The 14788-nt window shown below is 37.2% G+C and overlaps 1 protein-coding gene across 1 annotated transcript in view; it reads left to right on the top strand.

Annotated features, from left to right (window-relative positions):
* The first annotated feature begins 205 nt into the window (after positions 1-205).
* Positions 206-14788, top strand: part of fam185a (family with sequence similarity 185 member A) — a 79557-nt gene continuing 64974 nt past the window's right edge. The window contains exon 1 of the mRNA XM_039761025.1: positions 206-766. Within this exon, the coding sequence (XP_039616959.1) occupies positions 322-766 (445 nt within the window). The 5' untranslated portion in view covers positions 206-321. The remainder of the gene's footprint in view (positions 767-14788) is intronic.

Raw genomic sequence — 14788 nt, 5'->3', positions numbered from 1 at the left:
TGTAGTTTTTAATAATCTTTTGTAACCGCTGTCCTCCTGAAATATTAGTAATAATATATGGTTTTCTTAGGCGCATACACGCATTTCCCGCGAACTCAACTAAACAATAGGTGAAGTTTCTTTTTCCCGATTACAGAATGTTTGACAACTTATTAATGTGTCCGTTCGTTCCCCGAAGAAAACTACAGTTCCCAGAAGTCGATGCGTTTCAGTATAAGGAAGGACTGAGTGAAATGTTTGCACTCTTTTATAGCAGGAAAACAAACTTAGGGGTTTCATTTCTTGGTTTTGTTTACGTTTCAGCTACAGAGTAACCAAACGATGGTTTCTGCAAGACTAGCTCAAAGCCTGTGCAGAGGTGTCTATCGAGAAGCAACGCTATGGAAAGCGCTTGCAGGCGTAGAGGCGATTTGCTCCTCGTGCAGGTGGTTTCAGCGTTCGGTGAAGGAGCTGTCAACCAGCGCACGTTTCAGCGGTGCTGCCGGGGAGCCGCATAAGCCACTCAAGCAGTGGACTTTAATCGTGAATTCTTACAGCACCGTTAAAGTGCAGCTACCGTGCAATGTATCTGTGCGGCCCTTAGACCCTCATAGCTTCCCAGAGGCAGACAGAGCATTTATAACCGTAAATGGGACCAGCGCCGATCAGGGACTCAAGCTGGATAATTTTCATGTAAAATACAACGAGAAGCGCAAAGAACTCTTCATCACGTCGGAGAAAATCAGCAGTAATATGTCCGTGGAAGTGACTGCCCCAATAAACTGCGGTGAGTGCGGCTTTGCGATTCTTGCTCATAAGTCAGAAGAACTGTAGGGCACCAATCGCAGTTGCTAGTTTTACATTAGCTGGTGTGCTCGTGGTCTCCTTTGATATGGCATTTTTAGCACCTATGCAAGCATTTTGCATATAGGGCCATCTTAACATATGGACTCAATGGGCACTGGTCGGGGTCCCCAGGAGCATATGGGCCCACAATGTTTTTGATGCCAATGTATGTTTCTGTTTTGGGGTCCCAGCGCACTACTTTGCCCCAGGGCCAATGATGCTGTTAAGATGGGCCCTGGCGTAAACCCAAAGTTTACACTAGTACAGAAAAAATTGTTAGGGTAGACTTCATAAATTGTGCCCAGGAAATGTGCATGTAATCGAAAACTTGATGATAAAGAGCAGAATACAGATTAGATCCAAACAGAATTTTTGGAAAGCATTAATCATGTATTTTATAATACTTTTTGGCATCTCACTATCTTAGTGCATGTTATTCATCTTTAAGATTCTATTACGTTCAAAGGCTGCTTGACATGTTCATTAGTGTTGAAGAACATCAGTTTGTTAAAGGGCCCTGTACCCTTTTTATGCAGATCACCTATGGTATCCTATGGACTCCCTGCATCAGTAGTTTTATAAATGACTAAAGTAGTAGTAGTACTGTCACATATACAGAGTGAAGTGAAATTCTCACTTGAATACCAAACTCACAGTGGGTTTAACCTGGCGGTAACATGTAGGATTAAAATAATCTGTTTATTTTTTTTTCTTTCCATTTCGGTATAAATTACCTTGCTGTTATTAAGGTAAAGCTCGCTGTTTTGGGCAGCGTGTGCCAAAAATGTGTGTTGTTGACGCTGTTCCTGTCATACAAAAGTCTTTACCTAATTAGTAAGAAGCTGTTTGAATGTGGAATGAGCTAAAGAGTTTTCACTGTGTTGAAAAGATCTTCAGAAATCACAGTTTAAAATCCATTAAAATAATAAGTTGACAACGAGGCATAAAGGCTTGCATCACACTACACAACATTGTGTCGGTGAGTATTTCACACTTGATGACTGCATTTGTTAGATTTCTCAGCCAGAATGCACAACTAGGAATCATAAGAATGATGAATTATATGATTCCCTTACTTTTCTAGCGTTTCTATTGTGTAACAAGGTCAAGATGTTTTGGCGGCCAATTGATGTGGAGCATATTTTTCGATTCTCCATGCTGTTGGGGTAATGCAAAGACAAGAGAGCAAATAGATGTTTATGTTGGGTGCAAAATTCCAGAAGCATCTTCTCTGTTTGTGCTGGCCTCAACTCATTTTTTTTTCCTTTCTTTGCCATTGCTTTTCATTTTCGTGAATATTTGATCAGACGTATCTCTTTTTCTGAGCACTGTATATATTATATACTGGCTGAGTGCCTGCTGGTTGTCAACCTTCACATATACAGTACAACAGCGTGCACATACAACTTGCGACAAAATCAGATTTTTGAGAGCACCATGAATGAGTTGCTAGAAATGTCCTGCTACATGACTTTGTTTTAAAGGTATTTGCCGCAAATGTTTAGGAATCACTTGTGTAATAGGCGCTTTATGTTTTTTTCCATTATCACTTCCTAGAGTATTCCTGCAGAAACCTGTGAGGATGTATTTGTCTCTCAAAAAATTTTGATTTACTTGGATATAAATTCTGTACAGTTCTCGTCTGCTAATAAAGTGGATTAAAATGGCATCTGCGAGACGAGCATGTAAGGCATAATGATTTTAGCTCCAAAATCAAAGGGGCATGGTTGTAAATAATAATAGTGTCATACTTACAAGATTTAATCGTAGGCAAGAAATTGTGATCTACAAAGAAATAGTCAATTCTTGAGTAGCAATGATGCACTGGTGAGTAGAAGGAATATGCTCTTGAGTTTGGGTTTAGAAATCTCCAGGGGTCTGATAAGTTGTGGTCGGTTACAAACTGTGAAATTGTCTTTGCAGTGTTAGATGTCATCGCCCCTGTGGTAGGAGACCTATCTAGTTCTGGATTTAAAACACAATTAAAGTCCACAGCCGTTATAATTTTATGAGTGTTCACATTGGGAATGGATGCAAATACATTTTGCATGAATTCCCAATAATCGACATTGGATGCATAAATATTTATCAAAATCACTTTACAGTAAAATAAATTATCTATGACAATCACTTATCTCATCAGATACTCTATCTGATACTAAAAATGAGACTGTTCTATGTGTAAGAATTCCCACACCTCTATTTTTCTTTGTATAGCTGGAATGGAATATTTGGCCAGTCCAGTCTTTGTGCAGCCGAAACTGAACCTTACTTAATAAATGGGTCCCCTGTAAAAATACTATTTTATCGTTTAGACTTGTTAAGTGAGAGAATACTTTCTTTCTCTTTAATTCGGGCCTTTAACATTCCAGCTCACAATATTAACTGCCTGGTCTTGGAGACATAGCTTCTGAACTTTTCTTGTCATTTTATAGTCTTAACTGAAAATAAGACAGCTTTGACCATAATTTCCAATTTTCCCAGGAGTTATTGCCATGAAGCCTATTGTTACATTGGCACTTATAAGGATTTTCCATTATCACTTATTAGAAAGGTAAGTAGGTGTTCATTGTTTGTTAAACTGAATGCTTAAAAGGTTTATTGTACAGTAAGCCATAGGTTAGACACCTAAATATATGCACTGCTGTCAAATCTCAAACTAAGCTGATGTCCATAAATAGTACAAAAGTAGAAATTAATCTAAACATGTGAAAAAGTGTGAATTTTGTTGGGATTTTTGTCGGTTTTAATAGAATTTATGTAAGACTTGTTTGACACTTAGGATCATGCTTTCCAGTTTGGTCACAACACCCTTTTAAGTAATTTTCAACGTTAGACATTGTTGAACTGAGAGCAGCGCTAAAGTTGATTTCTATAATTAAGTGGCCAAGAGTGGGTAGAAAACTTTGAATTGTGGATAGAACTGAAATCAAACACATCGGTTCAGTGCATCCTTCAAGATTGAAAATTCACCAACAGACTTTATGGAAAATGACCCACCACCACACAACTATTGTTCTTGAAAGGTTTAAAGCATATTACCTTAACGATTGATTTTCTGGTGTTATCACCCAATCACAAATTTATATTATTATACGGTCTTTAAGACCCTGTTAAAAATACATATATAGTACTATTATGTAAGGAATGTATGTACATTCTCTGTATGATAAGCCATTACTCTTAAGTTGTTTTTTTTCTCATTTTTAAGGTTTTAAACCACCTAATAAGAATTATGTTGGAATCAAAAAGTAATGGTAATAAAACATCTTCTTCATTATTTAGCATATACCATAAACATTAAAAATGATTGGGAACACAGCATTTTCACCTGTATTTTCCAATTAGTAACTGATTTTTAAATTTTTTGTGCTATAGTTTACTGTTTGGGAAAATGTGTTTAAGCTTTTCTAAAAGGTGAGAATATTACATTTAAAATTAATTCTTTACTATAGTTTGCTCCACTTAGGCTGCCCAGGCTGTTGGCTCTCTTAACACTCAACCAAAAATAAGCATGCTGATAGTGTTGAACGTAACGGATACAGTATGCTGCCTAATATGTAGATGATGTAACCCCAGCTGTTCTACATTGTTTCTGTCTAGAAGAGACAGTTTTGTGTGTTATGCAGTGCAGTTGGTATCAAACACTTCTCTGTTACTTGGATCAGTTTGCAAAGGGCTCCTCTAAATTTTTAACTTGTTTCTACATTATATATAGTCATGTGAAAAAGTAAGTGCACTCCTGTTTTTCCCTTTTTTTTAATAATGTGGACATATCAAGATTTCTAATAATTTATTCAGTGAAAAATGATCACATGTGACTTTTTCATCTGTAGAAAAAGTAAGCCCATCCTAGGGTGTAACAGCTGGATTTCCGCTCCTCAAGCTGGCATATCTGCTGTAACTGTTTAGCTGTCTCTGACATCAACTGGCAGAACGTTTTTCCTATTTCTCCACATAGATTTCTTTCAGTTTTGCAATGTTCGAGGGATTCCTTGCGTGCACAGCCCATCTCAAATCCTCCCACTTCATCTCTATAGGATTCAGATCCGGAATATCATCTGGCCATTTCAGAGTCCTTTGTTTCTTTCCTTTCAGCCATTCCTTGGTGGATTTACTTGTATGTTTATAGTCATTTTAATGTTGCAAGGTCCACCATATGTCTGAAGACTGGGCCATTTCAGGTACAAGTGAACTTCATACCAGTCCTGGGTTCAAAAAACTTTTTTTTTTATTTTTTTAATATCTTCACACATGCTTTTTTCCAAGTCCAACACAAAAAATCTCTTTTTTTCTTCCACCCTCCTTTTCTCCTGACTCTAATTAACCAGAGTAAGGTGGAATTGCTGTTTTTAAGTCGAATATTGCAGTTCTTGTGCTGCTAGAATATTGCAGCTATGAAGCACTTCTTGGACAAGCAGAACTGCTGCAGTTCCTCTGGAGGTACTCAAGGAACCCAACAGAGCTGCCCTCTAAAACTACAGTTCTCATGCAACCCTACAGTTGTTCAACCCATAGCTGTACCAGATTATCATTGCCACCTAGTGTATTGTGGGATTAACTTTTGTTGTGAGGCAGTTTCCTTCTGTCCATTTGGTATTCTTGTCTCCAAACTGAGGGTGGGAGTAGCACCTGTTCTGATTGGGATGCTCATACATCCTTGTTGTTATCCATACCTTTGTTATGGACTTCCAGACAGTTAAGGAAACGCCATGCAACCCAGACACGATGCCTTTCCGTCCATACTGTTCATTATATTGCGCCTCCTGACTGGAGAAGTGAATGGCAAGCATGTTCACTCCTCCATCCCATGGATTGTCCATTATACTGGTTTCCTGGCTGAGCAAGAGTATGTAGTCTATCCACACCAGACCACCAGCCTATCCATGACTATGGCTTTATTTGGTAAAACTGTTGGGGATGCCTTGTGCCCCACCCCCAAACCAGACCAGACCAGAAAGTCCCATGTTCAAAAGACTTCTTATTCAGTAACCTTTACGCATGCTTTTTTACTTCTAATATACCATAATGTAATATAATGCAATTCTTTCCTTACTTTTCTATTTTCCAGTAGCTCTCTCCATGCAACTTTTGTCTTTCTCCACTCCTGCCTCACCTGGGTGAGACAGAGAGGTGCCTTTTTTAAGCTGTCCCTGAAACTGCTTCTGGTGCAACAATTCTGTCTCCAGAAAGCATTTTCATGTCAGGTGGAGTACCTTTAGGAAAGGACAGCCCCCGCTTTCAACTCCGTATTCAGAAACACCAAAGGAACTCAGCAAAGCTGTACAATGAAACTCCAACTCCCATGCAGCCTTGAGGATATCCAAATTTGGAGTACCAGCAGAGGGATGCTGTAACACAGCTTACTGGAAGGAACACATGGTTGCTGGAAACAGTCTGTCTTTCCATTATATTGCACTTTCGTTATACGTATAATTATATTTTTTTAAATTGGGGCCTCAAAACTGAGATCGGTCTATACAATGAGTTTTCTTTGTAAATATTGAGAGATGTCTTAGAAGTAAAGTTGGTGCACGTAACTTAAGTAATTGTCCATTATATGGAAAAGAAATTTTATATTTAAAGTTTTCTTTGTTATTTGAAACATTATTTGTAAATGTTTCTGAGCATGTCTTGCTGCTGCTGCTTCTTTGTGTCTATTCTAGCAATGAACAGCTTACGAATGCTCAACGACACAGATGCGGCATTATAGGGGTTGTCAAACGTTTTGAGAGCTGGAACCCCTTTGAATGTAGAAAAAATATTTCGTACCACCTCTTTAGGGAAATACTAAACAAATTATCACAAAATGCATAGAACATTTAAAAGTAAAACACCTTTTCACATTGTTTAAATTTAAAATTGCACTGCCACACTTTTTTGCAAATACGTTTAATGATTACGTACTTGGTAAATTAGTGAGACGGCTGTGCTTGTCTCTGACTGCATAGTTCCTCAAATTTGTGAGTGATGAATGATAGGCAGACTATGAGATCTTCCTCCAGATGCACGTGCGCCTTGTACTTTGTCTTGATACTAGCCATCGCTGAGAATGAGGACTTTCAAAGCCCAACTCTCTATATAAATTATCATCATATTTTCCTTTTTTAGCAGAAATTGGCATATTTCCACTTGACTTGACCCAAGAATATGTCTTATTCTTAAAAGTTTATTTTTCCTTCAAATTAGCTAACTAGCTTCAGTGCAACAGAGCAAAGTAGAGTCACGAGTGATTAACACTCTGATTGATAGCTGTATATAATATAAGATGCAAGGCTGCACAATTATTTTTATTGGCTTAGAACATTATAGGAGTGACTGGCACAAATGTCAGTTTTTGAGCTAGTGCTTCTGCTTGGTGCAGTGGATATCAACGTGTTAAAAAGGTCAGTCTTCTAGATTACTGTATTGCCGTTTAAGAAGCTGCAGTGCAGCATGGCCGCTAGTCGGGTTTTGATTTCCTGTTGGAAGACATTGTTTCTGTCATATACTCCCCTGACAGTGTGTCAGCATATACGTTGTTTAATGCTTCTTTAAATTGTTTAATAAAGAGCATTAATTTTTACAAACCAATCAGAATCACATAGTGATTGTTTAAAAAGTGTGTGAAATGGAGAATAAAAGAGACACCATAACCAGACTGTTAGCACACCAAGTATACGTGATATTTATGAAATACCACATTTTAGCAGTTATTTTGTTGACGCCCTTGAAATGTATCGCAGACCTTACTTTGAGAAACACTGCAGTACTAAGTGGACTAAAATTACGCAAACCTTTGTTAATAAGCATTAAATTCATTCCTCAGCCTTAACTTCAAGTTAAAATGTATTATGTATACTAAGTACAATGAACACATGCATGTCAGTTACAGACTACTCACAGGACCTTACTAACAACAAAAAATGGAGTTGTTGAAGTTGATGAGCATAGATGGAAGTATCTGGAGTTTCCTCAGCCATCTGAGGAAGTAAATATCAGAGAGCCTTTTTCACTAAAGCTGAGATGCGCTGTTCCCATTTTAGGTTGTCATTGATGGTAAATCCAAGCAATTTCAACTTGATGATCTGCTTAATCAACCTGCAACTCTGCACAATCCCCACCAATGTAAATTGGATTGTCAGAAGGTGAATCTCTTCTCTTTAAGCCTTGTCACTATTGGAGGCAAAGAACTGTAGCAAGTAAACTTCAAGGCAAGTTTTAAAACTAAGTGGTTATATGGCTTACCTACACTGGCAGTGAAGTGTGCTCCTCCAATTTTTAATGCCAAAATAAAAAGTATTTAGTGCTTCAAAGCAAAAAGCACTGTAATTATGCCATTTAGCAGGACAGGCAAAATAACATACTTCATTGCTAAACACGCATTTGTAAATGCTTAATTTGTGTAATTTTTGTTTAGATTTTTGAAGCCCAACTAAATTCCATTCACATAACCACAAAATATGACAAACGTAGTGTAAGCACACATCATATATTTGAAAGGTACATTGGTGAGTGTAATGCAGTCTACCACTTAAACTGCAGATCCAGTTAGTATTTTACTTCTGGACTAGTACACAGACTAAGCAAAAAGTCTGAACAGTCATATAAGATACTTTGAGCTGTTTTCAACAAAGGGTGTTTTTTCACTTACAAAATTAATTTCGTGAAGGATATTAATGTTCAAACAAATGTAAAAAAATAATAAAATGAATGACAGATATGGAAAATTAAAAATATAGGATGTTGTGATATTTGAACATTGAATCAATTTGACTCATCCTTTACTCTTTTAGTTTATTTGTAACTAGCTAATGATAAAAATATAAATCTGACAATAGCAAATGCTTCAAACCTAGCAGTGATTTTTCTGGGAAACCAGATTTTGAAAGAATATTGCTACAAAAATGTATTTAAAGAATTTGTTTAAATTAAAATATCCAGAATTGTCTTGGAATTAACAGTACAGACACAATAATGTTTGAATTTTTGTGTTTAGTAAGCATATTTTTCATTTACTGGAGAGAATAAAATTGGAATGTACTCTTGGTAAAATAAATTAGGTATTTCATGTTAATATCATCCTTTTTAATTCCTATGCAGAAATCCCTCAAGAGTGTAAAGTTTCCCCCATTTGTTGTTACACTGGGTGTTTCCCTTGTCCATTACACATTAAAATTCAGGCCCTGCATTTTATTTTGTTATTTATAAATACCAATACTAGTTTACTTAAATAATAGTTGGATAACATATTGATGGGTGTACCAGTATTTTAAACGTGCTGTTACTATTGTTGCAGTGTGGTGTTATTTTTGGCAAACAATGTAGTATAGAGGTGAGTTCAAATCCTGCTATTTGACAATTTGTGACCATGATTAGGTCACTTCACCTGTTTATGTTCCAGTTGGAAAAGCAAAAGACATGGAGCCCAACTGGTATCGTGACATCCTTACTCCCCTCATGGAGCAGCAGCCCCACCTCCTTTCACTCACTGTGTTTCATTTTAAAATTAGCATGCCATAGGTTGCAACTGCAGCAGACTCTGAGCCTCCATGACTGGCATTGGTCGATAAGTGTAGGACTGCTCTATTAAAATACTTTGGCAAAGGATGCAAGCCTATATGCAAAAGATGCTAACGGAACTAATTTAGCAAATCACCTAAGTGATTGAGACATAGACCTCTACAAAGAAGTTTGAGACAGTTCTCATTTCGATTTTAAAGAAACATTAAACTCCAGTAAACTATTTTGCTGATAAATGAGTGTTGTTAGGCTAACAGCTGTTTCTAATGTTTCTAAACTATCCTGAAGCAAATACTGTATAAAATGGCCAATAATGACCTTGAAATGTGTTTCCTTCAAAAACAAAATGCACCTGGTGTTTTTAAAGATGAATCATTAGGCTATTAAGAGTGTCGACTCAAATAGTTATATTGTTATTTTAAATTATGCTATTTTGTTTGTACTTGACGTTACATGAGCAAATGTGAACTTTTCTTTAATTTTGCACTAAAAAGAGACACTCAAACAAGGCTACGTGAACAGTGGAATGAGTGTAGAAATACATAAATGTGGGGTGGAACTTTGGCACAGTAGCAGTGACCGCACCTCACAATTAAGCTGAGCAGGGTTCACATCCCAGTTGCTCCCTGCATAGGGTTTACATTTTCTCCTCATGTTCATATGAAATTCATCTGGATTCTCTGGTTTTTCTCCCAGAGTCCAAAAACATGCAAGTTAGATGAATTGAATTTGCATGGTTCAACACGGTTTTAATCAGTCGCATGACCTAGGTAAAGTTTGTTGACCAAAACCTTTCCCGTGGAAATGTTTTTTTTTTCTTTCCATCTTTTTCACCAACTTAGTAAATGTTTAAGAGCAAGGCGCAACTTATGGTGTGATTTGTCTTTTAAATGTCCTTGTATAGAGTTTTTGGTGTCAACTAATGAATTATTAATTGTAATTATTACTGTTAAAATTTTACTAAATCTTATTTTCCATGTTTCTTTGTTGATAAGGTACCATTTTAACAAAGTTTACTGTCTGCTATCAGTTACAGAGCACCCTAGTAAAATGACAACAACATGTAATAGACCTACAACCTTCAATTGCACACTTCATGACATCGCTGCACGTGAGGAAAGAGCTTGCAGGCAGCTGTGCATACAGTACATATTTACTGACTGACAGGCCGGCATTTTGCACGGAGCATGCTTTAAAACAAAAGAGAAACCGTACAAAAAGATGCGTGAACATTAGGAGATCCGTGACAATCGTACCTTAGTACAAGTACGCCAAGTCAGACAGAACAACTGAATTCCACTAGGCACAGATATCTTCATAACATGAAGGGCAGATGACCTGTTGTGTCATATTCAGCCCTTTGTTCATTATTGTGGCACAAGCGTAACCAGCCTCTCCTTGAAATTCACCATTTGAAATGCACAGCTGCCATGTCAGCCACAATTTGTAGTTGGAAATATTTTTGTGTGTGTGTCTCCAAGTCTGACATCATTTTCGCCTCAGAACCCTCGTGCTCAGTGTGGGGAGTCATCAAGTATAAACCAGCCTTTAATGGAATGTGACTCATGTATCTGGTAGGAGGAACCCACTCATCACTCCCCATGTACTGACACATATGTTAACGGCACATCTGTTCAACAATTTGAAAAGGAAAAAAAGCCTTTTGTATCTGTTACAATATAATTAGTTTAAAGTTTCAAAGATTTAATTCATCACTGTTGATTTAAGTAGAAAGGCCAGTTTTTTGTTGCATTTGTGACCATTTTAGTCACAGTCTGGAACCCTGGACAAGCTTTTAAAATATGTGCATTGGCCTTAAAAGCTGCTGCGCATGTGCAACACAATTAATTTGAAAACTCAAAAAAAAAAAAGGCAGAGATGTGTGCACACTTTTGTGTGTGTATCTTATCTTATGTTCTTCAAGAATTTCCTCAGACATTCATCTGTGTTCTGACTCCTTGCTCACTGCCTTGGGAATAAAATATAATTTTCACTACTCTTAAAGTTTAGTCCAGCACTACAAAAAATGAATCTGGTTTTGGGGGTGAATGCAGACCTTTAGTATGACCAGTCATTGTTAATTTGAACATTTATGGTTGTGCTTCTAAAACTGAAATTTAATTAAATGCTGGTACTGTACCCTTTTAATTTTTATTTGGATATTTTTCTCATTACTGGTATACCACACAATTCTTTTACAAGATTTGACCATGGTCAATAGAAAATGAACTTTGAATGAGATGCTGTTGTGCTTGATAACACACCATACTCTACTATAATTAAACACAAGAAGGTGATACATATAGCACCTCAACAAGAATTATGTTTCCATGAATGTCCAATTTTTAAACTATTGTTAATGCTTACAGAAGACTGCACTGCTGTTTTTTCGCCAATTTATTTACTGTTGAATCTGTGACAATATCAGATTTTTGAGTAATTGTTTTCTTAAGTTATCTTTATATAGTATACAGTATATGTTTATCTTTTTTAAAACATAAAAAATGTTCACTTCTGTGAATGTTCTTCACACCCCTCTTGTCGTATCAAAAGAACACAGAATATCAATACTATATTATCATGCCAACACTATGAGTTCTTAATCTGATGGAAAAACATTAATACCAGGGCTATGCTGAATTTTCGGGCTATGCTGAATTTTCACTTTATGGAAGCAGCCATATTCAATGGATATATGATGGCCTGGAAAGAAATACATTTGGTCAGCAAACATGATCGATATATCTTTAAGATCTTGGTCTTCTAGCAAACATTAACGTAAATGAAAGTCTGAAAACCTGACCATCTTAAACCTGTCTTTTACAGAGTTTGCTGGGCAAATTGGAAAAATGGTATTATAGAAAAATATGACTAACAAAAAAGCATAAATATTTTGAAATAGTGTACTATGGATAGATGAGGTAAAGCTGTTTGGTCAAAATGCCATATCATGTTTGGTAAAAAATTAAAACTGACTTTAAAAGGAAGAACTTTATAGCAGCCACATACTGTATCATGGAATTATTATACTTTGAAGATGCTTTTTGGTTAATGGCCTTCTTGCCATCATACAGTCAGTAATTAATTGCACATAGTACCAGGGAGTATTTGAAGAGAATATGAGGTCATCTGTCAAAGCCCTGAAGCTAAACCATACGTAGACCTTAGAAGAGAACAATGACCCAAACCACTCAAGCAAATACAAACCGGATTCCAAAATAGTTGGGACACTAAACAAATTGTGAATAAAAACTGAATGCAATGATGTGGAGATGGCAAATGTCAATATTTTATTTTTAATAGAACGTAGATGACAGATCAAACGTTTAATCCGAGTAAATGTATCATTTTAAAGGAAAAATTGTTGATTCAAAATTTCACGGTGTCAACAAATCCCAAAAAAGTTGGGACAAGTAGCAATAAGAGGCTGGAAAAAGTAAATTTGAGCATAACGAAGAGCTGGAAGACCAATTAACACTAGGTCAATTGGCAACATGATTGGGTATAAAAAGAGCTTTTCAGAGTGGCAGTGTCTCTCAGAAGCCAAGATGGGTAGAGGATCACCAATTCCCACAATGTTGCGCAGAAAGATAGTGGAGCAATATCAGAAAGGTGTTACCCAGCGAAAAATTGCAAAGACTTTGCATCTATCATCATCAACTGTGCATAACATCATCCGAAGATTCAGAGAATCTGGAACAATCTCTGTGCGTAAGGGTCAAGGCCGTAAAACCATACTGGATGCCCGTGATCTCCGGGCCCTTAAACGACACTGCACCACAAACAGGAATGCTACTGTAAAGGAAATCACAGAATGGGCACAGGAATACTTCCAGAAACCATTGTCAGTGAACACAATCCACCGTGCCATCCGCTGTTGCCAGCTGAAACTCTACAGTGCAAAGAAGAAGCAATTTCTAAGCAATTCCACAAGCTCAGGCGTTGTCACTGGGCCAGGGATCATTTAAAATGGAGTGTGGCAAAATGGAAGACTGTTCTGTGGTCAGACGAGTCACGATTTGAAGTTCTTTTTGGAAAACTGGGACGCCATGTCATCCGGACCAAAGAGGACAAGGACAACCCAAGTTGTTATCAACGCTCAGTTCAGAAGCCTGCATCTCTGATGGTATGGGGTTGCATGAGTGCGTGTGGCATGGGCAGCTTGCATGTCTGGAAAGGCACCATCAATGCAGAAAAATATATTCAGGTTCTAGAACAACATATGCTCCCATCCAGACGTCATCTCTTTCAGGGAAGACTCTGCATTTTTCAACAAGATAATGCCAGACCACATTCTGCATCAATCACAACATCATGGCTGCGTAGGAGAAGGATCCGGGTACTGAAATGGCCAATCTGCAGTCCAGATCTTTCACCCATAGAGAACATTTGGCGCATCATAAAGAGGAAGGTGCGACAAAGAAGGCCCAAGGCGATTGAACAGATAGAGGCCTGTATTAGACAAGAATGGGAGAGCATTCCTATTTCTAAACTTGAGAAACTGGTCTCCTCGGTCCCCAGACGTCTGTTGAGTGTTGTAAGAAGAAGGGGAGATGCCACACAGTGGTGAAAATGGCCTTGTCCCAACTTTTTTGGGATTTGTTGACACCATGAAATTCTGAATCAACATATTTTTCCCTTAAAATGATACATTTTCTCAGTTTAAACTTTTTGTTCCGTGATTTATGTTCTATTCTGAATAAAATATTAGAAGTTGGCACCTCCACATCATTGCATTCAGTTTTTATTCACGATTTGTATAGTGTCCCAACTTTTTTGGAATCCAGTTTGTACACAAAAGAACTGTCTATTGAAAACTCATGATGTAAATCTGTATTGTAGGCTACCTTGAAAAGGCCAAGAAATCGGTAAACATTCCACAGCTGAGACTTCTGTAAGAAAGTAGGGGTTCAAATACATTGTCATGTGTACATTGAAATTCTTGCTTGCGTGTCTCCTCAAAATACTGATATTGACATGACACCAAAAAAACACACAAAAAAAATTGAATACTTGGAATGCAGTATACACCTGTAGTGGCCGCATATTTTTGTTCTGACCACTTTCTTTATGAGTGGTCATTTACTGCTGCCATTTGAAGCATCTTCTTTTTCCTTTAATTTTAACTTACCAACTTTTTAATAATCCTATCCTTTAATTGTTTTGTGTTTTTACTTAACAAACCGAAAATAAACAGATGCTAAACTAGCCAAAAGATGACCAACTAACTCAGGGGTGTCAAATTCAGTTGCTGGAGGGACACTATTTTTGCACCAGCCAATTTCTTAATTAGAAGACAGTTTTTTACTGTTAATGAAACATGTTATTTAATTGTATCTTCAACATACAGTATACTTTTAATTCTAGAGGGGAAATTGTGTTTTCACATTAATGTTGTTGGTCAGAGTGCAAGGTTAGCCAATGTACAGCGGCCTTGGAGCAATTTTCAGGTTAAGAGCCT

The sequence above is a fragment of the Polypterus senegalus genome, chromosome 8, assembly GCF_016835505.1.
Source record: "Polypterus senegalus isolate Bchr_013 chromosome 8, ASM1683550v1, whole genome shotgun sequence".
NCBI classification, from domain to species: Eukaryota; Metazoa; Chordata; class Cladistia; order Polypteriformes; family Polypteridae; genus Polypterus; species Polypterus senegalus.
The sequence above is the reverse complement of the archived record's forward strand: the minus strand, read 5'-3'. Positions and strand labels throughout refer to the sequence as shown.